This window comes from Dunckerocampus dactyliophorus, chromosome 5, assembly GCF_027744805.1.
Source record: "Dunckerocampus dactyliophorus isolate RoL2022-P2 chromosome 5, RoL_Ddac_1.1, whole genome shotgun sequence".
Taxonomy (NCBI): Eukaryota; Metazoa; Chordata; class Actinopteri; order Syngnathiformes; family Syngnathidae; genus Dunckerocampus; species Dunckerocampus dactyliophorus.
The window spans coordinates 30,889,299-30,915,516 of NC_072823.1; the positions used below are offsets into that span (position 1 = coordinate 30,889,299).

The 26,218-nt window shown below is 42.5% G+C and overlaps 2 protein-coding genes across 5 annotated transcripts in view; both read right to left on the reverse strand.

The window, feature by feature from the left end:
* Positions 1-1,893: 1,893 nt before the first annotated feature.
* Positions 1,894-7,659, reverse strand: fezf1 (FEZ family zinc finger 1). Its single transcript, XM_054776343.1, has 4 exons — positions 6,571-7,659; positions 5,410-5,544; positions 5,041-5,173; positions 1,894-3,063 (listed from the first exon to the last, which is right to left on the reverse strand). Exons 1-4 carry the CDS (start codon positions 7,336-7,338, stop codon positions 2,825-2,827), a joined length of 1,275 nt encoding a protein of 424 aa, XP_054632318.1. The 5' UTR covers positions 7,339-7,659; the 3' UTR covers positions 1,894-2,824.
* A 198-nt stretch (positions 7,660-7,857) lies between these two features.
* cadps2 (Ca++-dependent secretion activator 2) overlaps positions 7,858-26,218 on the reverse strand; it is a 182,381-nt gene continuing 164,020 nt past the window's right edge. For 2 of the 4 annotated variants that reach the window (XM_054776309.1, XM_054776308.1), the window contains 3 exons: positions 20,687-20,794; positions 12,072-12,176; positions 7,858-12,007 (listed from right to left, as the gene is read on the reverse strand). In XM_054776309.1, the coding sequence (XP_054632284.1) occupies positions 11,837-12,007; positions 12,072-12,176; positions 20,687-20,794 (384 nt within the window). In that variant the 3' untranslated portion in view covers positions 7,858-11,836. The remainder of the gene's footprint in view (positions 12,008-12,071; positions 12,177-20,686; positions 20,795-26,218) is intronic. The other 2 variants (XM_054776312.1, XM_054776311.1) reach the window with 1 other exon arrangement.

Genomic DNA, 26,218 nt, shown 5'->3' on the forward strand with positions numbered 1-26,218 from the left:
CACGTTCTCCTAGACCGCTGAATAAAAAGCTGTCAAGGGAACCAAAATGTAAAGTTCGGTTACACCGCCATATCTATAGCCTGCTTCTTGCATATAATCCGTGTATTTTGCAAACAGCACATCAATGATGACTTCCACTGCAAATCATTTGGCACTTCATATCAGAACCACTCAATAAAACCATTGTTTCCCCCCCCCCAATAGCCAGGATGAAAAGACCAAGCTTCATTTTATCATCACCATACCTCAATAATGTAACATTACAACCATGCAATTTCCACTTCACCTACCACTATTTGTAAATATACATCGACTACATACATTGTTCATTATTATTCAGCAGGTTTGAAAGCAAATGTTGATGCGCCAAACAAACCCTTTGCAGCACTTACACACAAACACCTGGAGGTAAACGTACTGATTGATTGCATTATATTATTTGGAGTGTCTATATGCTAAGCATGATTCATACGACTGAAGCAATACATTGAATGTTAAAGTTAAAAGTTTTCCTGACGAGGTTTGGAATATTCCTGAGGCAAACTTATATATCATCACTTAAATATCTATCCATCCATCTTCTATGCCGCGTCTCCCCTTTAGGGTCGCGGGGGCATGCTGACTATGCCTATCCCAGCTGACTTCGGGCGACAGGCGGGGCACACCCTGGACTGGTGGCCAGCCAATCACAGGGCACATTTGTCTTAACAAGTGCAACCTGGGAAACATTGGCAATTTAAAGTAAATATGTCATCATATGACTTATTTGAACCTGGCTACACTCATAAAACATAACAGTGATTTAGCGTTCATCAGAAAATGTGTGGATTTTTTGCCAATATAATTCTATCTTATCAATTATTACTGTTTTTCTACAAAAATAGCCGGGGTTTTTTCAGGCAAAACACACATCATTTAACATAAGTGGGTTTCTAAAATACGTTTGTTTGGCTACGTCAGCGCTTGCTTCCACAGTCAATCTGGCCCCAAACCCTCCAGTCAGGCCAACACAAATTGGCCCACGGCATGTTGTAAAAATATAACTTAACCAATTCAGCAGTAATTTTGCAGCAATAAAGTCCACATAGTAAGAGTTGTAATTTTAAGAGAAAAAGTCGTCATTTTACGAGAATAACCTCGTAACAGTACGAGGAAAAACATCATTTTAGTCACGTAAAGTTGAAATATTAAAGAAAAAAAACTTTTGAAAAAAGTCGTAATGTTATGAAAAGACAAAGAAAACAACAACTAATGTTGTCATTTTTGGAAAAGTAAGTTATGAAAAGAGTTATAAAGCGAAAAGAATGAAGGCTTAGATTTTATGCTGAGTGGAGGGAGCGAGGATCGAAACCAACCTTCTCGTTTCTGGACAAGCTGCTCTACCTCCTGTGCCACTGCCACCCCATTATGGGAATAAAGGTCATCATTATGAGAAGAAAATGTCCCAGAACAAAGTTTAAAATACTTGTTTAAAAAAAAAAACAGCAAAATGAAAAAAATAGTTGCAATTTTATGAAAATAAAGTCAAAATATTAAAAGAAAAAAAGTCATATTTAAAGAAGCAAAAAAGCAGCAATTTTATGAGAACAATCTTGTAACACTGACCAAAAAATGGCATTTTAGTAGCATAGTGTTGAAATGCTAAAGATTTTTTTTTTTTTGAAAAAGAAACAAACAAAACAAAATAAAGTCATAATTTTTGGAAAATTGGGTTGGGGGAAAAAGTTATAATATTATGGGAATAAAGTCATGATATTACAAGAAGAAAAAATTCAGAAGATTAAGAAGAAAGTCAAATATTTGGGAAAAAACAGCAAAAATGGGTGAAAAAAGAGGGATGTTGATAATAATATGCTTTTTCACATATCTGACAAAGCTGAGATCCACTTTTTTCCTTGAAATACATCTAACCTTTTAGAATTGAGTCTTGTAGTAATGTGGGTCCAAATAGAGTGCAGTACTTGGTTGCAACCAGCAGAGGCGCTGTTGATTCAGTCTGAAGAGGAAAAGACTACTTGCATTGGTTGTCGTTAGATTGGACGTGTGTCTAAATGTATGCAGTAAACACGATGCCGGAGTCTAACTCTTGCGTACCGCTGGCTGCCAGTTTTAGGAGTTAAAAAAAACCCCAACAACAACAAATCCTGAAAACAATGACAGAAGGTCAGCAATGACATTTATTTCATTCAACAAAAATAGCAAACAACAACTCAATCTGATCGATCATTACCCATCGTTAAGGGGTCAGAGGTCATGGAGAGATCAGTCCTGAGGGGGTCAGCAGGGTGAGGAAGAGACCTTCTTTTGTCCAAGGTCAAGGGTTAGGGGTGGACTTTACGGCTAACAAGCTGCTATGGCCAGGAAGTAGGCGGTGTCCATTTAAAGAGACAGTGCTGATTATCAAGAACAAAAAGGAAGTAGTGCGTCATCAATGAGAAGGTAATAATAATAATAGTAATTATTATTATAGGATAGTCCATTTTGTATGTAATACTACTACTTTCCACAGGGGGCAGCAGTGTGTCATATCATCGAATGATTGCGTTTATATTTTTAAGTCCATGATTGCATGTAATACTACTTCTCTCCACTGGGGGCAGCAGTGTGTCACCAATCAAGTATATTCTTAAATAATTGTATTTATATTATTATTGTGACAGTCCTTGATTGCATGTAATACTACTTCTTTCCACATGGGGCAGCGGTGTGTCATCAACTTCTGGTCCTCCAAGAAGTTCCTTCATCAAAAAGTCACTTGAGTCTTTTCGGAGGACAAACAACATGAATAAATACTACTTGGTGGAAAAGGTTTTCCTAGCGCGTCTCAGGCCTGCGGCGGCGACGACTGCCCCCCGGCGGGGTCGTGCAGCTTCCTGACGTGCTTCTTGAGGTCAAAGTTCCTGCAGAAGCCCTTGCCGCAGGTGGGGCAGGTGAAGGGCTTCTTGTCGTTGTGCGTGTGCATGTGGAAGGTGAGGTTGTACACCTGGTGGAAGGCCTTGCTGCAGATGGAGCACTTGAACTGCTTCTCGCCGCTGTGCGTCAGCTTGTGGTTCTTGTAGTTCCCTGTGCGGCCACAGTGGGGCGCCACACGTCAGACACACAACACAGCAGCACAGCACCAAAACCAAAGTTGGATGCCAACAAAACTTTGAGGGAGAAATATGCCTTTCTGCTTGTGTACTTTGCTTTTTCTTTGTTCTCTGTCTCTATTCTGTGACACTTCACTTCTTTTTACACTTGTGTGACTGCAAAGAAAGTTTTCTGATGCTGCTTCCACTCCACTAAAGTAGCAGCTCAGTCATGCGGATGCTACACTAGCGTGTAGTGACGAGAATGGCATCTGTTTATCGTTATCATGGCAACAGTGGCCCACCTGCTTTAATGGGCTAACATTGGTGGACCAGCCTGGACACTCATCCTCATGCGGCACAACTGTTGCAGTAAATTACATTTCTCAACATAATAATAGTAAAAATAATAATACTAATACAGTAACCCCTCGTTTATGGCGCTTCACTGGTTCCTGACCTGATTGTGATAATTGAATTTACGCAAAGTAGGATTCCTTATTTATAAATGGAATATTTTGGTAGTGAGAGCATAAAAAAACACCTGTTCACAACCTTCTGAATTCGGGTTTTAACATTATTAGAGCCTTCTAGACATGAAAGAACACCCCTATAGTGGCCTTTACACTCCTTTTACCCAATATAGTAGACATAAGAAGAGAAAATAAGACACATTAAGCCTAGAAAACCTCTTTACGATCTTTGAAATATGGTTTATAACATTATTAGAGCCCTCGAGACATAAAATAACACCCCCATGGTCACCTTTACACTCCTATTAGCCAATATACTGTAGTAGACATAAGAGAAAATAAAACACATTAAGCCTAGAAAACCTATTTACGATCGTTGAAATATGGTTTTTAACTTATTAGAGCCCTCTAGGCACGACGTAACACCCCTATAGTCAGCTTTACACTACCCAATACAGTAGCCATAAGAAGAGAAAATAACACATTAAGCCTAGAAAACCTATTTATGATCTTTGAAATATGTTTTTTAGCATTATTAGAGCCCTCTAGATACGAAATAACACCCCTATAGTCACCTTTACACTCCTATTACCCAATATAGTGGGTAATAGGACACAATATAGACCCACACATGTTAGCATTGGCAACTCCTTCATTGGCTATTGTCTCATCAGTGTAACATTGACACCAGTGTAGAATATTACATATCATCACAACGTCTTTGAATATGTCGTTTGAATGCCTTATAATTGTATTTGACTTCATCTAGCCATTTTTAATGCTTAATTTAGGTAATTTACTGAAAGGTGCACATTTTTGCCTAATAACAGGCTGTACTGAACCACAAAACAGCAATGGTTTATTGATTAGTATATTTCTGAAACACTGTGATAGGGCCAAGCGCAAAGTGGCAGGGGATTACTGTGCGCACTCATTATTCTGTGTAATAACTGTTCAATTACACTTTTTCACTGTAGGGGGCGCTGTGGGGCACCAAACAGCCTCACTTGACACGACTTGTAGAAATACGTGAAAAAGAAAAAAAAAATAGAAACCAAGAAGCGCTTCTTTTCTCAAAGAAATGTAAGTTTCTCTGAACAATTCACTTTTATTAGATGTTTAAAATAAAAAAATACTTATATTTAGTGAAAATGTTTTTTTAAAGAAAATATTAAAAAATCGAATATTATTTTCTTATAATGCTTAAATGATCATTTAGACTGCAGAGGGGACTAAATAAATGAAAAAGCCTGAATAATATTTTCCACTTCAAAATATTATTTGTGTTATGCATAATCACGGAAGTTTCTCCTTTAAAATAGAAAGAAATGTGAAAGCACTTACGCTTCCGCGTTGGGCACCACAATACATGTTAAAACACGTGATTCATACTGGCATGGCATGCTTTAACCCCGGATGTTTTGTGAGGACTTTGAATGCGCGTGCGGTCAATGAAAACGATGAGCGCATTATCGTTTGCAGACCCCCCCCCCCCTTACCTTTCTGGTGGAATCCTTTGCCACAGAACTCGCAGACGAACGGCTTGTAGCCCGCGTGTATGCGCGTGTGCGTGTTGAGCGTCGAGCTGCGGTTGAAGGCTTTGCCGCACTGGTTGCACTTGTGAGGTTTTTCCTGCAAAAGCAACATTCTTATTTTTATTATCAAAATAATAATTATTATTCTAAGTGCCACGTGTGTTATTGTCATTTGCGATGACAGCAAAGCAACAGAAATGCACATTTTCGGAGGAAAACCGAGAGACAGTTTGCAGGAAATGCCAAGTGTGCGCGTGCATGTCACGATGGTTTCTTTATGGACGGCCATTGGTGCAAGGCGGAGATAAAATACGAATTTATTTCGTGCGTTACCTGAGTGTGGATGATCTTGTGTCGGCACAAGGTGCTCGCCTGGCGGAAACCTTTGCCGCAAACTTTGCACACGAACGGTCGCGCGCCCGTGTGCACGGGCATGTGGCGCGTGAGGTTGTAGTGCGCGTTGAACACCTGCACACAGTTAAAAGAAGAAAAAAAAAAAGATTATTGCAATATTCGATGAAGACAAAAATTGTTGTCATCAAATCCAACACTTTGAAATGTCATTGAACGCCTCATGAAAAAAATAAGCCCAAACCCCCAAACTACAGTATACACTTGAAAAAGAAATGACTCGAATAACTTCCTTCACTCAATTCGAAAGACACTTCAGAAGACAATATTCATTTTAAAATACAATAACATTTGCAGACAGTAAATGTGCCGTTTATTTTATTTTTTTTAATGACGGCTTCATGCGTTTTACATGAAAACTGAAAAAAAGCTCTACGAGAAATATTCGTCCTTCAAATAACAGCAAACTACAGAAAACACTCCAAAGAATACATTTACCTTAAGTAGTTCTATGATTCCAAGTCACGCGTTAAGTTGGCTAAAAAGTGAAATGTAACAGTTCTTTAAATACATAAAGGTTCATTTTAACCGATAAAATTAAATACACACAATAGGCATACATATGCAGTAATTTAGTGCAGTAAATCTATATCATGCAGTAATTTTTTGCAGTAAAGTATAAATCATGCAGTAATTTTTTGCAGTAAATCCATAAATCATGCAGTACATTTTTGCAGTAAATCTATAAATCATGCAGTAATTTTTTGCAGTAAATCCATAAATCATGCAGTAATTTTTTGCAGTAAAGTATAAATCATGCAGTAATTTTTTGCAGTAAATCCATAAATCATGCAGTAATTTTTTGCAGTAAAGTATAAATCATGCAGTAATTTTTTGCAGTAAATCTATAAATCATGCAGTACATTTTTGCAGTAAAGTATAAATCATGCAGTAATTTTTTGCAGTAAAGTATAAATCATGCAGTATTTTTTTGCAGTAAATCTATAAATCATGCAGTACATTTTTGCAGTAAAGTATAAATCCTGTCGTCATTTATTGCAGTAAAAGCGTAGAGTAAATACACAATCCACGCAGTAAGCGTGGTAGTATTTTGTAGATTTGAAATGTGGATTTTCCGCTCACCTTTCCGCAAACCTCGCAGGTGAAGACTTTGGGTTTGTGTCCAGCGCATCCAGAACCTCCGAGACGAACCGCCGAGGCCGCCGAGGAGTTCTTGAGCATCTTGTCCGTGAAGTCCCGCTCCTTGATCAAGTTCTGGATGTGGTTCTGGCCGACCTGGTGGTGGTGGTAGCGCTCGGCCGGGTTCTGAAGGCCCGCCTTGCCGCGCTCGTCCAGCAGGGTTCTGCCGTGTCTGGCCCCCAGCAGGTAGGAGGCCATGGGGTGCAGGTTGAGGAGGCCCGCGGCCGGCGAGCACGAGCCGGCGTCGCCGCCACAGTTCAGGTAGCACACGGTACCTCTGGACGGGAAGGACGACTGGGTCACAACGCGCGGACGGAACAGTTTGTACTGGCCGTCCGTGTGGTTCTGGGCGGGCTCCTCCTGCTGCTGCTGCTGCTGGTTCGCGTAGTTCAGCCCAAAGCCCAACAAGTCCACCGGCGCGTCCAGGTGAGCAGAGTCCAAGCCGGCGAGCCCGAGACGGTGGTGGGCCGGGTCGTAGCCGAGCGGCACCAGCGGGATCATGCAGTGAAGCGAGGACGGGCACACGTCGGGGAGGCCCACCGGTGCCGAGCGGAACCAGCCCGGCAGCGGGATGGACTTGGGTTCGGGCGTCTGGGCCATGATCCGGTCGATGGAGAACGCCAGAGACTTGGCGGGACCGAGCGAGGCCGCGGCCTGGCCCCCTGCGGCCGGGGGCGCGCCCAGCAGGCCCGCGTCGCGCCGCGCCTCCATTCGTTTGGCGCCAAAAAAAAAAGGGAAAAGGGGGGCGAGCACCGGAGGGGATCCGAGCCGGGTCGGTGTCGCTCCTCAGCGAGACACCCCCCGCCCTCCCTCCGCCCCGCTGATTGACGCCGGTTCCGGGCGACCGCCGCGCTCGATGGCGGCGTGCGGAGAGCCGAGACCCCGCGAGCGGAACCAAAGTGGATCGTTGCGGTCCTCCTGTCAGTCAATGACTGACTCCTGGTGGGCCTGTTGCACCGGCACCAGGAGGAGGACGGCGAGGGGGCGGGGCTTGGACTCTGCCGGCATCGGGTCTCCTTCAGGCTCCGCGTGACGTCATCGGAATCCTAAAGCGGGTCACGCGCAGCCAGACCTCCCATTTGGGGCCTGACCGAACACCGAGGACTTCATGAATACTAAGAAAATGTATTTAAGTAAGACATAACATGGAAACATCTGCTGCTGTCATAAAAAAAACATGAAAACGCTTCTGTTGATGATATTCGAATATTGGCGAATCAACGTCATTCATTTCCTCTGCTTGGCTATCTTAAGAATGACACATCGTTTGTCTTGTTTCATCTGTCATTCTCTCCTTACACTCAATAATTGCATTCATTTTATTGACACTTTTGTTTTTGGTTTTTTTACTGAACCACAAATTCGTGTTTTGCTGACGTCATTTTATTGGACACCTTCAGAAGCAGAATACAGAACTAAAACAACCATTCTCCACGGGTTCTCCACAAGTGGACCTCGAAAACAGGACACAGAACCACCGAGACACATAAAAAAAAAACAAGAACCAGAACCTTTAATCCCGTTGGTCCAGAGTAGAATGTGTGTGTTGAAAGAAAAGAAACACATGCGCACGTTTGTCTTCCGGTACCGGGCCCTGACATGCAGAACTTCAGCTGTGATGAAACAACAACTTTACGCACACAAAAAGGCACCACGTGTCACGGAGAACACACCAGAACAGAACCTTTTCAACTCAAATGTTTTTTTCTTGTTTTTGTTTTTCTACAAAGTTCACAAGTGGAGCAAATTCGTCTTTTTCTATGAACGACAAAGTTTCACTTTCACTTCAACAAATTTCCGTCAAAGTCAGCGATGAAAACACAGCAGGGAACCTCAACTGGTGGGTCGGGAGCCAGAAGTGGGTCGCAGACGGCGAATGAGAAATGACATGAAAATATGGAACACACAATCCACGTCTGACTCTTTTTATTCATTTGATTCTAATTTTATAATAATTGTTCTAATAACGTTGAAATTGCCCAATATTTTAGTCATCTTCCTCCTTGCATTTCCTTCATGAAATGCATGAATAACTGCACGTGTACGAGTCGTTGTGTGCATTCATATTTAAAAGAATACTTTGCTAGCATCACAACTTTTTCCCAACCCAATTTCCCCCAAAATGCAACTTTATTTCTTTTCTCTTGTGAAAATGAATGCGGGACTTGTCAAAATAAATGTTTTCTACCTCATAGCGGACTCACACTATGCTTGGAACATTTTTTTGCTGTCGTTTTACAATTTTAAAACTACAGTATGTAAGTTGTCTTTTTTTTTTAATTATTATTCTCGTAACATCACAACTTTTTCCCAATCTAACCCCCCCCAAACTGCAACTTTATTTCTTTTTGTATTGTGGAAATGATTGCATAAATTGTCCAAATTAATCCCCCCCCCCCCACATTATACTGACGTTATGCGTGTACATTTTTTCGCTGTCGTTTTTCAACCGTCTTCTTGTCACAACACCTCCCATCGTATTTTGGCTTTATTCTCGGAACATCACAACTCTTCCCCAACCTAATTTCCCTCAAAATTGCAACTTTATTTATTTTTTCTTGTGGAAATTATTGCCAAAATCCTCAAAATATTTTTTCCTCCTAGTAGATAGACATTATGCTTGTAAATGTTATCTTATTGTCATGTTACATTTTTTAATATCAATATTATGACTTTATTCCAATATTTCTACTTTACAAAAAAAAAAAAGACTTACTCCTGTTTCTCCATTTTTCTTGTTGATTTTGTAAGTTTTCTTGTTTATTGGTATTTTGAAAATGTGCCGATGAAAAGCAGGCCGCAAAGGGCCCCCGGGCCGCCCTTTGGACACCCGCGGACCACATCAATAAAAAGCAAACACAAACCGTTAATGGTTTGGGCGCAAAAGTGGCAAAAATATCCGTCATTGTTTTCCAGCCTCAAAGCTGACGTGTGTGAATATTTAGTTTTGCTAAAACACCAACATGATAGCGCTGCTTTCTTGGAAGATGAAAGGAATGTACAAACACCCCCCCCCCCCTCCCCTGTGGGGGCTGAAATCAGAGGAGGAAAAAAAAGAATCGATGAACCATGGATGAATTGTTGCAACTGGAGTTTGGATTTTTTTGAAAAAGCGGGTCGCTTCTTGATGACAGCTGGAAAATGTGCTTCCCAGGCTGAAGGCATTTACAACCTGAGACTGGCTGCAAAAGCCAAAGATCCTCTATACCGGGGGCTCGCCTCCCACATTTTCCCATGGTGACCCACTTTTATGGAGGCCAAAATGGGCATTTTTTTTAAAGCTAAAAATAGCCTTCAAAACCCCTTTTTAAACACATTTGCACGTGCAAAATGTATTTCAATGTACAATATTTAGAGGAGGAATGGAACGGAAAGGAACTATTCTTTTTTTGTATCAATCATAATTGAATGAGAAAATTGCATGAAATATTTCAACGTCATTTCGACTTGTTGTCAGCGACCCGCCCAAAACACCAAAGATCCTCTAGCGTAGGGTCCCCGACCAGTACCCGCCTGGTACTGGCCAGCGGGTGGGGCCAAACTGGGCCACTGAAAGCTTTGAGAAGCAATGATTTAAAAAAAAAAAAAGGAGACACTTGTCACATGAAGTAGAAACGGCTCACTGGGCTTGAAGGTGAAAGCGGGTCCAGAACCATGAGTGGGACACAATGACTGAAGTTTGTTTCTAGAAGATTCTGCTCCACGCACACTAACACAAAAAGAAAGTGACAGACGTTGCTAATGAAACATGTGCACGTCCACAAGGGGGCGTCTCCCAGCCTCTCGTCAGCCTGGACTGACAGATGGACTCCTGGTGGAATCCTCCCAAAATGTCCAAAAAGTCTTTTTGTGATGTCAACACAGTCAGCAGGGGGTCCAAAGGAGTCATCATGGTGGTCCAAGACCACACAGGACCATCTGTAGATCTTTCTAGAACGCCATGAAGAACAGGATCTACAGCAGAACCACGGATTGGACCTTTGGACTATTTAGTGGGCCTCGTCTTTATGGGGCCACCTTTTAGAACACGTCTGAGTGGTCAACGTTAAAATGTAACCGACACAGTTGTAGGCTGTACTGTGCTGCAAAGGGGCGGGGGGGGGGGGCAATCAATAAAGGGTCCCGGACATGATTAATCGGCTTAGCTTTAATATGTTATACATTGTGTGTAATTATGTTCTACATTGTTTGATTTTTGAACGCAAACGGTAAAATCGCAAAAATGACACATTTGGCGCCAGTCATGACGATGAGCTAGCGCTCGTTTCCAGACGTCATCAGGGTGAAACGTCTCAGCTGAAGCAGAGTAAACAAACTCTTCTCGAGGTAGATGGTGGACTTGGTTCAAAATATTTGTCATCAAAAGAGCAGTCATGCCAAAATGTCGGGCTGCTGCTGGATGTTCACACTATCCGAGTGATACTGTAAGTTTGTTTTCCTTTCCAAAAGAGCAGAAATTGTCCAAATCATTTTTTTTCCCCTACGGCATATTGATGTTATGCTTGTAAAAAATGTTTTTGTTGTTTTTCAAATTTGACATATATTTCAACAGTCCTCCCGTCATTTTTTTCACTTCTCATAATATTTTGGCTTTGTGCTCGTAATCTCACAACTTTTGCCCAACTTTATTTCTTTTCTATTGTGAAAATGATTGCAGAAATGGTCAAAAATGTTTTTTTCCCCCCTCATAGTTATGCTAGTATCATTTTTGGTTGTCGTTTTTAAATTTGACAAATATTTCAACTGTCCTCATCATTTTTTTTCCATAACGCTTCCCATAATATTTGGACTTCCTTCTCGTAAGGGTTAAGACAAGGGACGATGGACAAAGCAAGTGCAGAGGAGGAGAGACGCGTTTGGCTACAAATGCTTTTGAAAAAGGATGCTATTCCGCGGGCACGCAGGCAAAACATCAAAACAAGAAAGAATGACCATCGAAGGGCGCCACCGATGTCATTTACGGATGCTGCTCTTGGCATCCCATAATGCCTTGTGCCATCCAATAACGTCATTAAAGAGAAACTACCAAACAAGCCATTTTTATAACGTTGTCGTTTGGCTTGCTAGCGTTAGCATAAGGCGCCCTAAAGCCGCATGGCTGCGTTAGCTAAGCTTGTAGCAGGATGGAGGTCACCTGAGTGAGAGGGTCTGTTGAAGACGTGATGATGAGGATGACGATGACGGGGGCTGGGACAGACGAGCGGCGTTTTCAGTCGTCATCCTCGTCGCTGTCCCGCATGCTGACGCCCTGCAGGCCCTCGCCCGCCTTGACGGCCATGGTGGCCTCCTCCACCGACAGGCGGTTGAAGACGGTCTCGTAACTCTTGTTGTTGAGGGTCCCGTCCAGGACGCCCTGCAGGCGGAAGTCTCTGTAGGTCTTCTGCGGAGGGAGACGCGGAGGTTCAACGAAGGAAGGACGCCTGATTGGCGTCTCCTTTGCTTACCTTGACGATCTTGATGAGGGTCTTCAGCTGGTAGAGGTGGAGCTGCAGGTCCAGTCTGTCGGCCAACCACACGCACACCACCTTCATGCTGCTGCTGTACCATTGCTGTGGACAAGAACATCATCATGGACCACCAGGAAGAAGCTCACAGTAGGAGTTGTTACAATCCACCAGAGGAGTCACGAAAGAGGAAAGAATGTCAAGGAATCATCAGGAGACAGAGGAACCTTCATTGAGGGACAAAGACCACACTCCGCTAAGGATGGAACATTCTGTGAAGCTACGAGGGCTTTTCTAGTCCAGCGAGGCCAGCAGGAAACTTCTCTAAGACAAGGAAGTCATTCCAAGCCAAGGGAGGAACCTTGACTGAGGGACCAAGGCCTCATGGCTTAGGATGGAAGCTTGTATGGAGCTACGTAGGGCAAGCTTGCGGAGCCCTGCTGTAGGTCAAGGACGGAAGAACATTCCAGGTCAAGTTGTGCTGTAGAAATACGGGAAAAGCAATCATCATTTTCCAAGCTGTCATCTTGCCTGCTGAGCACCAGAAGAAGAAGGCGAGCAGGTAGAAACAAATCCAGCCATGTAAGTGACCTAACAGGCAAACCTAGCATGTTCTAGAAGGCCTTTGTGGCGTTTCTTTGCTTTCAGAACATGAAGGAGAAGAGCAGCTAGCGAGCGGCGACATCAATCCCGCCGGGTGACCTTGCAGCGTCAGTCCAAGGCTGCCAGGAGGCGTCCGACGCGTGACAGCGTCCTCACAAGTCTCCGAGCGTCACGCGCAAGCGAGCGGCAGGCCAATCAAACGCACCTCTTCTCACCTGAAGAGCACGCCGCACTTGCAGCGCATTGAGGAGGCGGCGGGTGCGACGCTGCTTCTATTCAGCCGACACAGATTGCTGTGACACCGCAATGACCCCAAATATTCACATGCGCTTGAAGAGGCGCTAGCAGTCGGCGCTCATGTAATTACTTTCCCAAGGAAACAAACAGCCCCGAGGTTATTTAACGCCACACAAAGCCAAAAACATTCAGGGTTGGCCAACACTTGATTTTACCCACTGTGGGGGCACCTCTGACCCCGCCTGTGGCGGAATGTTGTAATTATAAGAACTTAAGCAAGCCTTCTAAGCTCAAACTCCCGAAATTAGCATCGACTCCAAAGGACGGTTGAGGTCAAAGACTACAAAGGAGTCGTATTTTTTACAAAAAAAAGTGTGATTTTTTTAATGAGCTGTCGTCACGATGTTGATGAAGATATGAAGACGTCAAAGGTTCAAAGGGCTTTATTTGACATTCTTACGAAACGTTTGGCTCAAACCTTTGACCGTCTTCGCTGCTGACTTCCAAGACAAGAAACTTCTGAAAGCTGCGCTCACGTTCGTCACGTTTGCGTCGCTTGAAAGGAAGTCTGTGAACCCTCACAAAAAGCCAACATCACAACTCTTCCCTGACCTCATTTCCCCCAAAACTGCAACTTTATCCCTTTTCTATCATAAAAATCAGCACGGAAAAATTGGTATTTTTTCCTCATAGTAGGTTGGTGCTGTGCTTGTAAAACGTTTTGGTGTCGTTTTTCAATTTTACAAATATTTCAACTGTTTTCCTGTCATTTTCTTTTTCTTGTGGTACTATGGGAATAAAGTCAAAATATTATGGGAATGGAACATTTTCCAAGCCTAATTTCCCCCCAAATTGCAACTTCATTTGTTTTCTGTTGTGAAAATTGCGAAAATTGTCAAAATGATTACTTTTTCCTCACAGTATCTTGACATGATGCTTTTTTTGTTGCAATGTTCCAATGTTTTACATCAATATGACGGCGTTATACTAAAACATACTCATCTTCCTCTATTTTTCTTGTTCTTTTTTGTTCATTTTCTTGTTTAATTGTATTTTGAAAATGTGCAGAGGGCCGATAAAAGCCAGCCATGGGCCACAAATGGCCCTTAGGCCGCCCTTTGGACATCCCTGCCCTAGATGGACCACATCAATATGAAGCAGTTAGCGGTTTGCTCGGCAACATAGCAGAAAAGAGGCAAACACGTCTGTCCAAAGCTGATGCGTGTGAATATTTTCTTTTGCCTAAAACACAAAAATAATAGTTCTGCTTTCATGGATGATGAGGGAAATTTTAAAAAATATTCACATTTGAGGGCTGAAATCAGCCTTCTAAATACACATTTAAACATGATTAGAGCCCTCTAGACATGGAATAACACCCCTATAGTCACCTTTACACTCCTGTTACCCAATATGGTAGACATAAGAAGAGAAAATAAGACAAATACGACACAATATAGACTCACACAATAAGAAAATATAAGACATATGAGACAGTTTACCACCTTCTAAATATGTTTTTTTTTACATTATTAGAGACCTCTAGACATGAATTAACATCTCTATGGTCACCTTTACACTCCTGTTACCCAATATAGTAAGAGAAAATAAAAAATAAAAATACACTCCTGATCCAAATCTTAAGACCAGTTAAAAAATTGCTAGCATTAGCATTTTGCACATTTGGATCTTAATGAGGGTTTAAGTAGAGCTACAATATGTAAAAACAAGAAGGGGGAGTGAGACAAAAAGCACTTTGAAAAAGTCATTGATTGAAAACAACAATTCAACTGAAATAGGCTTTTTAAACTTTTGATCAGCTGATAAACAGCCTATTTCAGTTGAATTGTTGTTTTCAATCAATGACTTTTTCAAAGTGCTTTTTGTCTCACTCCCCCTTCTTGTTTTTGCATATTGTAGCTCTACTTAGAACCTCATTAAGATCCAAATGTGCAAAATGATCATTCCAGCTATTTTCCAACTGGTTTTAAGATTTTGATCAGGAGTGTGCATCCACACGTCACTCGCTGACTGGCAGGTGCGCCCAAAGCCCTTAATGTGTGCTTCCAGTAAGGCCTTGCACAGCCAGCGCCACTTCCATGTTCTTGTATGAGCATTCATAGTCATGACTTCAGTCTGTTGTGTTGCCTTGACGTCAGCTGTATTGTCATTCGGATAATTGTGGTTTATTTTATAATTGTAATGTTTACTAGCAGGGAATAGGAAATAATGAAGGCTCCGCAGTTTGATTGAAATATTATTGAATCTATCAACTATTTATTTGATTATTATTTTGACAAGCTGCTGCTTTTGTTCGATATGGTTCTCAGTTTCCAGAGCAGAAAATGAGGCGGGTGTAGCTGCACCACATACCTTGCATTGAAAAACTCTCGGTCCTTCCAGTGAAATACAAGTTAAAACAGGCATGGACATTTCTTTTTGGATGGAAAAAATATCCAACTGTACTGCTGCACCCCGAGTTGTTATTATTATTCCAATGCATTTACAATACATAAACAATGAATGAAATATTTCAAAAAAATTGCAAATTAGTTCTCAAACTTGCAGGAGTTTGCAATTCACCAACAGCAAAACTAGATCATGAAATAGCTCCGTGCTACATGATGACATAAAATAACATTTCTAAATGTTATCGTGGCAAAAGTTCAGTCTCTGAAACGGAATAATGCTATTTTTACACGTCCATATGGCAATAAATAACCCTTGACTATCATAGCATGGCCTGTACTATGATACGTGACCTAACATAACCTCCGCACACTCCCACTGACTTGGGTCTAAACCGTCCAGTGCTTCATGTCCTCCTTCAACATCCTTCTAGCCTGCTACCCGTCACACACACCCACATACGTGCACGCGCGCGCACGCACACACACAAACACACTCACGTGCAGCATTAACTGCGCGTAAACTGAAGATGAAGGAGCTCCTTAATTGAGCAAATTAGAGGACGACAGTGAAAGCAGATGGTGGGAAGATGGTGGGGGTGGCGGGGCGGACGGGGCGGTCCTGTCAGAAGGCCCGATCGGGGATGGGGGGTGTGTTTAGGCTTGCCGAGGCGGTGGCAGCCCCCCGCTGGTGTCAAAGTAATGATACAATTTCTACAAATGACACATGTTCCTGTTTTGGCACTGAGACGGGTGACATTTCTTCCAGAAGCACTACCAAGCACACCATCATCTACCCACACGGGAAAGAACTTGCTGGAAACATTCGGATGGGATTACGTTGACTCTTGTTCCATTTGTACTTGAGCAAATAGTCGTTTACATCAGCACTTGATTTCGGTCAATAACTTGCTGCAAACACTTTTATTTCAGGAAATACCATTTCTCACTATTTTATTGGAGGAAATAAGCAGTTGCTGTAAACATTTTTATTTGAGGATATACCCATTCACAGTATTTTATTTGAGGAAATACCCATTCACAAAAGTATTTTATTTGAGGAAATAATAATTTACTGTAAACATTTTTATTTGAGGAAATACCGACTCAGTGTTTTATTTGAAAAACTACTCATTCACAATAACATTTTATTTGAGGAAATAATAATTTACTGTAAACATTTTTATTTGAGGAAATACCGACTCACAGTGTTTTATTTGAAAAACTACTCATTCACAATAAAATTTTATTTGAGGAAATAATAATTTACAATCAACATTTTCATTTGAGGAAATACCCATTCACAAAAGTATTTTATTTGAGGAAATAATAATTTACTGTAAACATTTTTATTTGAGGAAATACCGACTCAGTGTTTTATTTGAAAAACTACTCATTCACAATAACATTTTATTTGAGGAAATACCCATTCACAATGGTATTTTATTTGAGGAAATAATAATTTACAATCAACATTTTCATTTGAGGAAATACCCATTCACAGTGTTTTATTTGAAAAACTACTCATTCACAATAACAGTTTCTTTGAGGAAATACCCATTCACAAAAGTATTTTATTTGAGGAAATAATAATTTACTGTAAACATTTTTATTTGAGGAAATACCGACTCAGTGTTTTATTTGAAAAACTACTCATTCACAATAACAGTGACAGTTTATTTGAGGAAATGATCATTTGCTACAAACATTTCTTTTACAACAGGATTTTCTTTCAGCCAATAATTTGCTGTGAACATTTTCATTTGAGGAAATACCCATTCATAATATTTTATTTGAAGAAATACTCACGTACTGTATGATGATATTGTTCTACTTGTACATTCTGTAATACTAAGTATACTACGACTACGAAGATGAATAAATATCATCATATGAAATAATAATGATGAAGATGATGATAATGAAAATAAATACTAGAGTGCAAATATCATACAAATGCTAACTAGAATATTTGGGAGGGGGTCACTTATTTCTACCGTCGGTGACGTGATTAATAAATATGAGGGAAGTGACGATTCATAAGATTGCTGATTTTTTTTGGTGGGGGGGCGCTGCAAGGGGGCGTGTCCCTGACAGCGGCCCGTCTACTTGGTTAGTTCAATGAAAAGAGCTTGGACTCCCTCACGCCTCCCTCGCTTAAACATCGCCATGATGATGACGACGTGTCCCATTATCTTCATCACGCAGTAAACGCCTGTGAGGACGCCGAGAGGCCGAGCGGGAGACGGGTCGAGGCCCGCCTCCTCGGAGCGTGACTGGACGCTTGAGAGGCCCATTATACCCACACACACGCACACACACACACACACACACACACACACACACACCCGTAAAGCAGCAGCATCAATCCATGGCTGGGCCGCATGCTGCTAATGTGCACAAAGGTCTGAGGCGTCATGTCCACCGTATCGATTCCTGAGGCGTGTTTAACAACTCCTAGCTAAAATATTTTGGATGCGCCGCAACAGGGAAGCTTGTGGAGGACAAGCAGGCACCGTGGCTTGAGAAATATTACATGTGTGAGGGTGTGAGTGCGGCTGTGTGAGGCTCTTGAACGTGCCTCCTAGATGGTGAACGTCACAAGCATTACTGGAATGTTTAGACTGAAAACAAAGATGGCGAAACATCGAATGGCGCTGCTGATGAAGTCAAAAAAAGAATGCAGGAGAATAAGAAGAAGAAACAATAGAAGAAGAAAGAGGAGATGGAGGAGAGAACGAGAAGAAAAGAAAGGGGAGGAAGGAGAAAAAGAAAAGGAGGAGAAGGGGAATAAAAGAGGGAGAAGGAGGAGAAGAAAAAGGAGAGGAAGAAGAAAGAGGACAAAAAGATGATTTCACTTCACCTCTTCAAATGTGTGGGCCTCTTTGCCACGTCTCCAAAAAGTGCATATCGGTGCACACATTCCCACGTCAAATTGTGTTGTTATAGCGACCATACTTGGCGTGCAAAACGGCGTATGCAGCTTGTCAACCCCGTTTTGTGCGTACGCGAGCTTGAGAAGCGAGACCCCTGGTCACCATCATTGGCACCCTTTCATGTTTTGCACAAACCGTACAATATCTTCAAAGAGGAAACATAAAAACTGACATGTTTGCCAGGAATTAAGGCACCCCTCCCTCATACGTGCGTGCGCAAGCTTTACAAGTAAGGCCCCGGGATGTACATTAGCATTTACAGTATGTTGCCTCATTGGTTGGACGGTTTCATTGTTTTTACTTTTTGCTGGGGCTTCCTGCCAGGTCATGGCCAGGTTCTCAATTGATCTTACCCGGTAAAATAAAAGTGAAGAAACAAAGCCTGTTTTTCAGTTAACATTAAACAAAAAAAAAAAAATCACACCAGGATCTTGCCTCGGTTTGCGTCCACGCTCCAGTTAGTGTACAATATGGCACGCGTCTTGTTGCGCTATTAATATGCTGCATTCTTCATGTATTTTTAGCACCAAACGTCCTTCCTTGTTAGCATCCTGTTAGCTTGTTGATACATGGAAACAGGAAGCGAAAGTCAGCTCTGATGCCTGTCTGTGATGTCATCGGCCGTTGACCCCATAGTTGTTTGCCAAGTCAAGTTTTGATAAAGACGGTGAGAAACGCAAGGCTATGTTCACACTGCAGGGTATGATGCCCATTTTTTATGTGCTCGTTCACATTACTGTAAAAATGCAACTCGTGAACGTGAATGCAAAGCATCCGAGTGACGTCGCACGCATTTCTGTGTGTTTGCGCAAGTAAAGGTCGCTTCTTGTGGCAATTTCAAGGATTTTGTGCATGGGGAGTCCATACTTTCTTAACCAAGTGATTGATGGAAATGGAAATGGTTAATTTTGGCGATGGCAGTTTGTGTGCAACTTGCTGCGACGTCTGTTGAGAGGAGCGTGTGTGTGGCAGGAGCCGCTTCAGTGACACTTTTCAAACAGAATTTTCCACTGACAAGAAGAAATTTTGCCGACATCGTTGAGTACCTGCATGGGAAACCGTGCCTTTCCATGGCGAGTTGGTCGAGTGTGAAGGTAGCCTAAAAAGTAGATCTCGCTGACACATTGTGTCTTTGGCAACAATCACGTCTTAGGTATGCATTTAGAATTGTCTTATTCGTGTCAAACTGCCATTGTAAAACCATAAAGACGTGTTTATTGTTCAAGGAAAACTGCCCATCATCCACAATTCTTATGTGAGACCAGAACACACGCGCCTCTCTTTTCTGTGCCTTCTAAAGATATAAAAACGGATAAAAAGAGGCAGCTCATCAATGCAGGTAATGTGACACACCTATTGTGCCTTGGGAGCGCGCTATTAAAACGCCTTCGACAGTAATACTGTACAGCTAATTATTGTCCTTTTGGACTGAGCATGAAGGCATCATGTCTTTGTCTAAATAATATGACACTGCATCAGTCAGTACGTGCCATCGTTTGCTTTCCTGTTGCCAGGAAGGCCATGAGAGCATTTGTATTTTGGACTGGGTAGGTGTAGACACGCTCGCTGACACTGTCGCACGCTTCATGACACCCTTCGTACTCAACTCTGTGTTTGCGCTTGAGATGGTAGAACAAAGTTGTCGTGTTCCCACCTTGCAAACTTTGCATATTGTGGTCTCTTGCTCCACATCTGCTCCATCGAAACCCAACCGCTTCCATATTACAGCGGTACCTCCGCGTTTAGCGACAATTTCTTTGTCTTTCGTGTCCGCTTCTCCTCCGCCTTCACCCACGCTCTTTTTCTCTTCTGTTGTGGTACAAGTGAGGCGCCAATGCGTCTATACAATGCGCCACCGAGCGCAGTCGCAGGAAAAACACGTCATCAACTCAACTTATCATTTATACCGGTAATTTTCTTATCACTGGAAGAATTTATACCGGTATATAAAAATGATCGGCCAACCCTACTAGCCAGTGTGGTGTGGCGAGGTGTCACTCCGCCAGGAAAGTAGTTCTTTGGCGTAACAATGTTAATAAAAATCATAACAGTCGATGTAGCCTGGTTAATATGAAGGTCACATTATGTAAACGGAGCGTTGTTGATGCTTTTTGGAGTTTTTTCCAGAAGGCTTTCTCGGCAGAATAGACGCGTCCCATTACGTGCATTCTTAGCTGCGTCTTTTTCGCTGTTTTTATATGTTTAGAAGACAAAGAAAAGAGAAAGATGTGTGTTCATGTCTCACACAAGGATTGTCGATGCAATTTGCCTTTAACATTTTGGCTTTCCGGAAGAGATGAATTGGATTGACATTATTTCTTCAAGGGAAAAATGGATTTGGTTAGCATACGTTTCTTCTGGAAGGGATTGATGACGCTAACCAAGGTTCCACCGTACAAGAATGAGAATATGAATAAGAAGGCTCACTCACATCAAACACTTTCTCGATGTATAGCTCGTCGTTGATGCGCTCACGCAGAATGTCCTGGTTCTGACGCACAAAGGTGATGTAGGTGTCAGCCAGGTCCATTCCCGGTTTCTGTAGGGCACATCAGAACATCCTGTCAACATCTCATCTTACATTCATGTCTTCTTGACTGGATTGCAGGGATGTTCCATTCAATTGTTTCGGAGGACTCGTTTTCACAAAGCCGAGTACCAGTTCATGTCAAAGATCCTTTCTATGACAGGAGCGCTCTGCTGTTTTGAAGGACCTACTGCAAAAGTCAAAGATCCTTTCTATGACAGGAGCGCTCTGCTGTTTTGAAGGACCTACTGCAAAAGTCAAAGATCCTTTCTATGACAGGAGCGCTCTGCTGTTTTGAAGGACCTACTGCAAAAACACGAGTCAAAGCTCCTCTGTCACACACACACACACGCATGCACGCACGCGCACACACACCCATAGTAGCGATACGGTGATTCCCACTGGTGTTGTCGGGGGGATTACAAGTGTAATGCTTTTGTAATTGCTTTGACATCTTTCACAGTCGCTCCTCTTGAGCCGCCATGAATCGCCCCATGGGGAAAGGGGAGGTGGTGGCGGTGGTTGGGGGGGGCGAGGATCATGGGGAGTGCTGTGGAGGGGGCGCTTCACGTCAGCTTGACGCCGCTAAACGAGGAAATGGAGCCTGAGCAAAGTGACAAAGTGTTTGCTTTCACACGGAGAAGATTTCAGAACCGAAGGTGTACACAACACAACAACACAAACGCCACCGTCCTTGCCGTCTTGATGACAGGAAGTGTGTGTTACAGTACTGTCCATGCATCAACGATGCAAAGTGCATGCATTCCAGTGTAATGCAACGCACACACACACGCACACTAACACGGAGTGACACGCTGAGACCAGTCAGTCAGGCGTCTGTAATCCAGACGGACCACCAGGCGGGAAAACAGTGCGATAGCAGAGGTTAAAGCGGGGTCACATGACTGCAGGGGCATCTGGTATGAGGTTTGGGGGGGTGATGGACATCAGACTCGTCACGCTCCTCCACAGTGGACAGGTGAGAGCTACAGATGGAGGATTGTCAAATCTTCTGGAGGACACTTTGAGGTCAGTAAGTTCTTCTCCTTGCTGGTCTTTTCTCCTATCATCTTCATCATCTGAGGAGGCGTGTCAGCTCTGACTAGCAGGATCACCTCATCGGACGAGCCACCTGCCAGGACGGCAATTCTCACCCACAATCAAGACCACCAACTCCTCATGCCATCACAGAACATTAGCAAATAACATTCTCCATAATCTACGGACCATCTTGTGTGCCCAGGAGAAAGCAGTACGGTGGTACCTTGGTTAAAGTCCGCCCCGGTTAGCGCGTTTTTTCGGTTAACATCCAAAATGTTTGCTAAAATTTTGCCTTGGCTTGTGTTCGCCAGCTTGTTTAGCATCCAAAATACCCTTGCGGTTTGTTTAGGTCGCCATCAAGACAAAATCTTGCGATACTTGCATGAGATCGAGCAATTGGCAGTGTGGGGCGCGGGTGCCATTTTAGGACAACAGCGTTTGTTTGTCAGAGTTGCCGCACAAGAGAGAGACACACAACGTAACAAACACACTGACCGCACAAAAGAGAAAGGCAGTGGGCTGTACCGAGACAAGGGTGCCAGACTTCCCAATTTTATCCAATATTGGTTCTACGAAGCTGATATTTAACAGATTTTTTTTTACATTTTTGCAAACTGTAGTTTATTTTGTGTTATTTTGTTAATTGGTGCTGTGTGTGCGTGTGTGTGTGTGTGGGGGGGGGGTTCCACCAAAACTAGGTACATGATGTTAAATGTTGAGCTGTCCATTTATTTGTCATTTGTAATTATTTTTGCATCATTTTCTGCATGGAAAAAATTGGGGGTTTCTGGAACGGATTAATTGGATTTAGAGGTTTTCATCCGTTTTATATGGACCATCCCCCAAAACTCTTCTACTGACAATCTACCACCCAGAAACCACAGAAAATCCTTATTTCCTGCACATAAGCACCGGGTACCATGTGTTGTGTGTCCATGGGTCTACAAGTGCAAAGGTTGTGTACTTGCAGGTCTGTTGCGGGTTTCTGTTTCTTTTCATGATGCTGATGGAAACATGGCGGCATTGTAACAAACATGGCGCACGCTAACTAGCTGAGAGGGAACGTATCCAGCAACATCCATGATTAAATGTTGCGCAACGTCCATGGTGACAAAGGCGAAGGGGGCTCCACTCGTTCATTCAACAACACTTAAGCAGACTCCAAAAAGCATGACAAATGACGTGTGGCGTTACCAGCAGTTACTCCTTCCATCCTTCAATTTTCGGGAACGGGGGCTTTTGGCAGACCCCGTGCTTATGTAAGGGATGCCCTTCACACGTAAGGGTCGCTGACATGATTCGTCAACTTTGCTTAGATACTGTATTGTATACATTGTTTGTAATTATGTTCTACATTGTTCGATTTTCAAAAGTGAACGGTCAATTCGCAAAAATGACATTTATAGCAGAGTAAACAAACGCTTCTCGAGGTAGATGGTGGACTTGGTTCAGTATATTTTTCATCCAAATAGTTGTCATGTCCGAGTGATACTGTTGTTTTTTTTCCCAAAAGAGAAAGCTTTAAGACAAAAATGGCGAAGCGAGTGCAGCGAAGGACAGACAGATGGACGCCCACCTCGAGTTCCGTTCTTTGCAGTGCTCATTTCACTGATGACTGACTGCTCTGAAGGAACACCTTTACAAGAAGAATTTGGCTTGAAAGCATTTTGAGAAAGGATGCTATTCCACGGGTACACAGTTGGCAAAGAATAGAGGAAGTCATGTTTTGTATACCCAATGTCAACACTATTCCACGATAGCAACAAGGCTGAAAAACATTATACATGTTATAGAAAACATCTTTTCACAGTGATATGTTTAAAACAATAATTGATTTAATTGATTTAAAACAACAATTGAAGGATAAGCAACTCCTGAGTAATTTACACTTACCATCTTAAGGCTTAAGTCCACGCTCTGCAAGTTCTCTATTCCATCTCCAAATGTTTCTCCCTTCTTTTCTCCTCGAAAACTACTGACACATCGCACAAATCTTCGGTATAATCACTGTAAACAACCTCTGTCTTGCACACTGCCACGTTTGTGTAGCTGAGTGATGGTACTCCGATTGCGTCACTTCCGGAAATTTGACTGAAAAGCTGGCGCCATGAACTATAAATGTCATTTTTGCGAATTTGCTGTTCTCTTTCAAAAATCTAACAATGTAGAACATAATTACAAACAATAGTATTCAAGCAAAGTTGATGAGTCATGTCAGGGACCCTTTAAGGAATTTAGCAAAATATGTTACGAAAGAACAACTGTTAAACAACCTCAGATCAAGTGGACCTCTTCTTGATTTATTATACAATGTAGTTCCACCCTTTTGGGGGTCCCCAAACCTCCAAAATGTGTGCAAGCGTTACGTTGTCTAGCTTGGCTTGTGCATGCAAGCAGTAACACACACTCAGGTATGACACACTTGTGAAGTATCAGCGCAAATGTAGGTGACATCGCACGATAGCACTCACTTGTGTGTGTGTGTGTGTGTGTGTGTGTGTGTGTGTGTGTGTGTGTGTGTCATCTGAGATGCTGAACCTCATCCCGCCCCTCCAGGCTGAGTGGCAATCTTCTTCCCATGTGTCGTCTCACGCCGACGAGGTGACAAAGACGTGTGACAGGTCGGAGACGTGGGCACAGTTCCAGCCACACACACACACACACACACACACACACACACACACACACACGCACACGCACACGCAGAAACACACACATACACACAATAGTTTCTTGTCACGGTGGCCTCCTCGAACACTAATCGTCTTCTTGTGCTTGCTCGTCAACTTTCAGACAACACAGTCAAGTAAAAGCCGACTTCCTGTCCCGCCAGGTGCTCACAAGCACATGCTCCATTATTCATGTTGTAACTACAGCGGTCAAATGATCACATGAATCACAGTCAGACGAATACCTAAAAGAACAGAAAAAAAGCTATTAAAGTCTGAATGTGTTGCAAGTATTTAACATTTTCAGAACTTATTTTTACTATTTTATCATTATTAGTATTTTTTAATCACATGATATCTTTTTCATTTTGGGACTAGAACATGCTGCTGCTACAGGGAGCCAAACAGAATTTGACTGTACCCCCTTGCAAGGACAACAAAGCTTCTTCTTCCTCTTAAATATTTCATAAAATACAGAAAATGCGCATGTTTCAGACACCCGGTGATAAATCACGATTGATTGATTGATCTGATCATTTGACCGCTGTAGTTACAACGTGAATAACGGAGCATGTGCTTGTGTGCACCTGGTGGGACACGGAGGGTACGATGCACAATTCGTTTTTTTTTTGTTGAAATCCCATTTGTCATGTCCTCGTCCACATTACCAAACGAATGCCACTCGGTCGTGTGAACGCAAAGCGTCCAAAAGCACGACATCACTCGCGCTTCCATGTGTTTACGGAAGTAAAGATTGCGGCAGTGTGTTCTCTCGTGATGTGCGATACCACTGATTTCATTTCCCATCTGATACTGGGTAAAAATGTTGACGATACCAATCCGATACTATGTGCAAATTCACCTCATGCGTCTGGTAAATTTCAAAAAGTAGTGTCGTAAAGAACACGAGACATTTATCGATTGATTTTAAACCCTGAAGTATACTGACGTAGAGGGGTGACTTACAATATAGCCGAAAGTATCACTATTTTGATTTCCGAACATGAAGGAGCTGGTATTGAAGTATCGATATTTCAGTATCAAGCCGCACATTGCTAGCGTTGCTCTCCTTAACGCGTCACTGGCTGTTATGGGCATCAAAGGAGAGAAACTCATGGTTGGCCCCCATCTTTCCTTTGACCTCCGCCCAATTGAGAACCTATGGAGTGTCGTCTAGCAAAAAATCTATGAGGGTGGGAGGCGGATCACAACAAAACAACAGCTGCGGGGGGCTATTCTGACACCTCGCAAAGAAACTCAAGCAGAAACGCTCCAAAAACTCCCAAGTTGAATGTAAGAATTGTGAAGGTTTGATGCAACCTTCACAGAAGTGATCTTATGCTAACATGTAACCTGGCCTGTTCAAGTGTTAGCGATTGAAATAGCATTTGCTTTCAGTAAATATGACCTCCTTATGCTGCAAACTCAACAAACGACCATTTTGGGTTCTTAACAAGCAGTGAAATGCTTTGAAGCTCTGCTGTGCATAACCACGTGGAACAGTGCATTTGACGTTTTTAATAATTATCGTCGGGAGGTTTGATCAGTGACGTTGTCAAGGTTTATGACGACTGCCATTTACAGTATATCGCTTTAACAAAATCAGAGAAAAATATCGTTTGCATATTCATTTGGAACACAGTGTACTTGGCTTTGTTATGAATGAATCATGATTCATCACCATTTGTCCAAAATATGCCAATTTTGTGTATTTTATGAACTATTT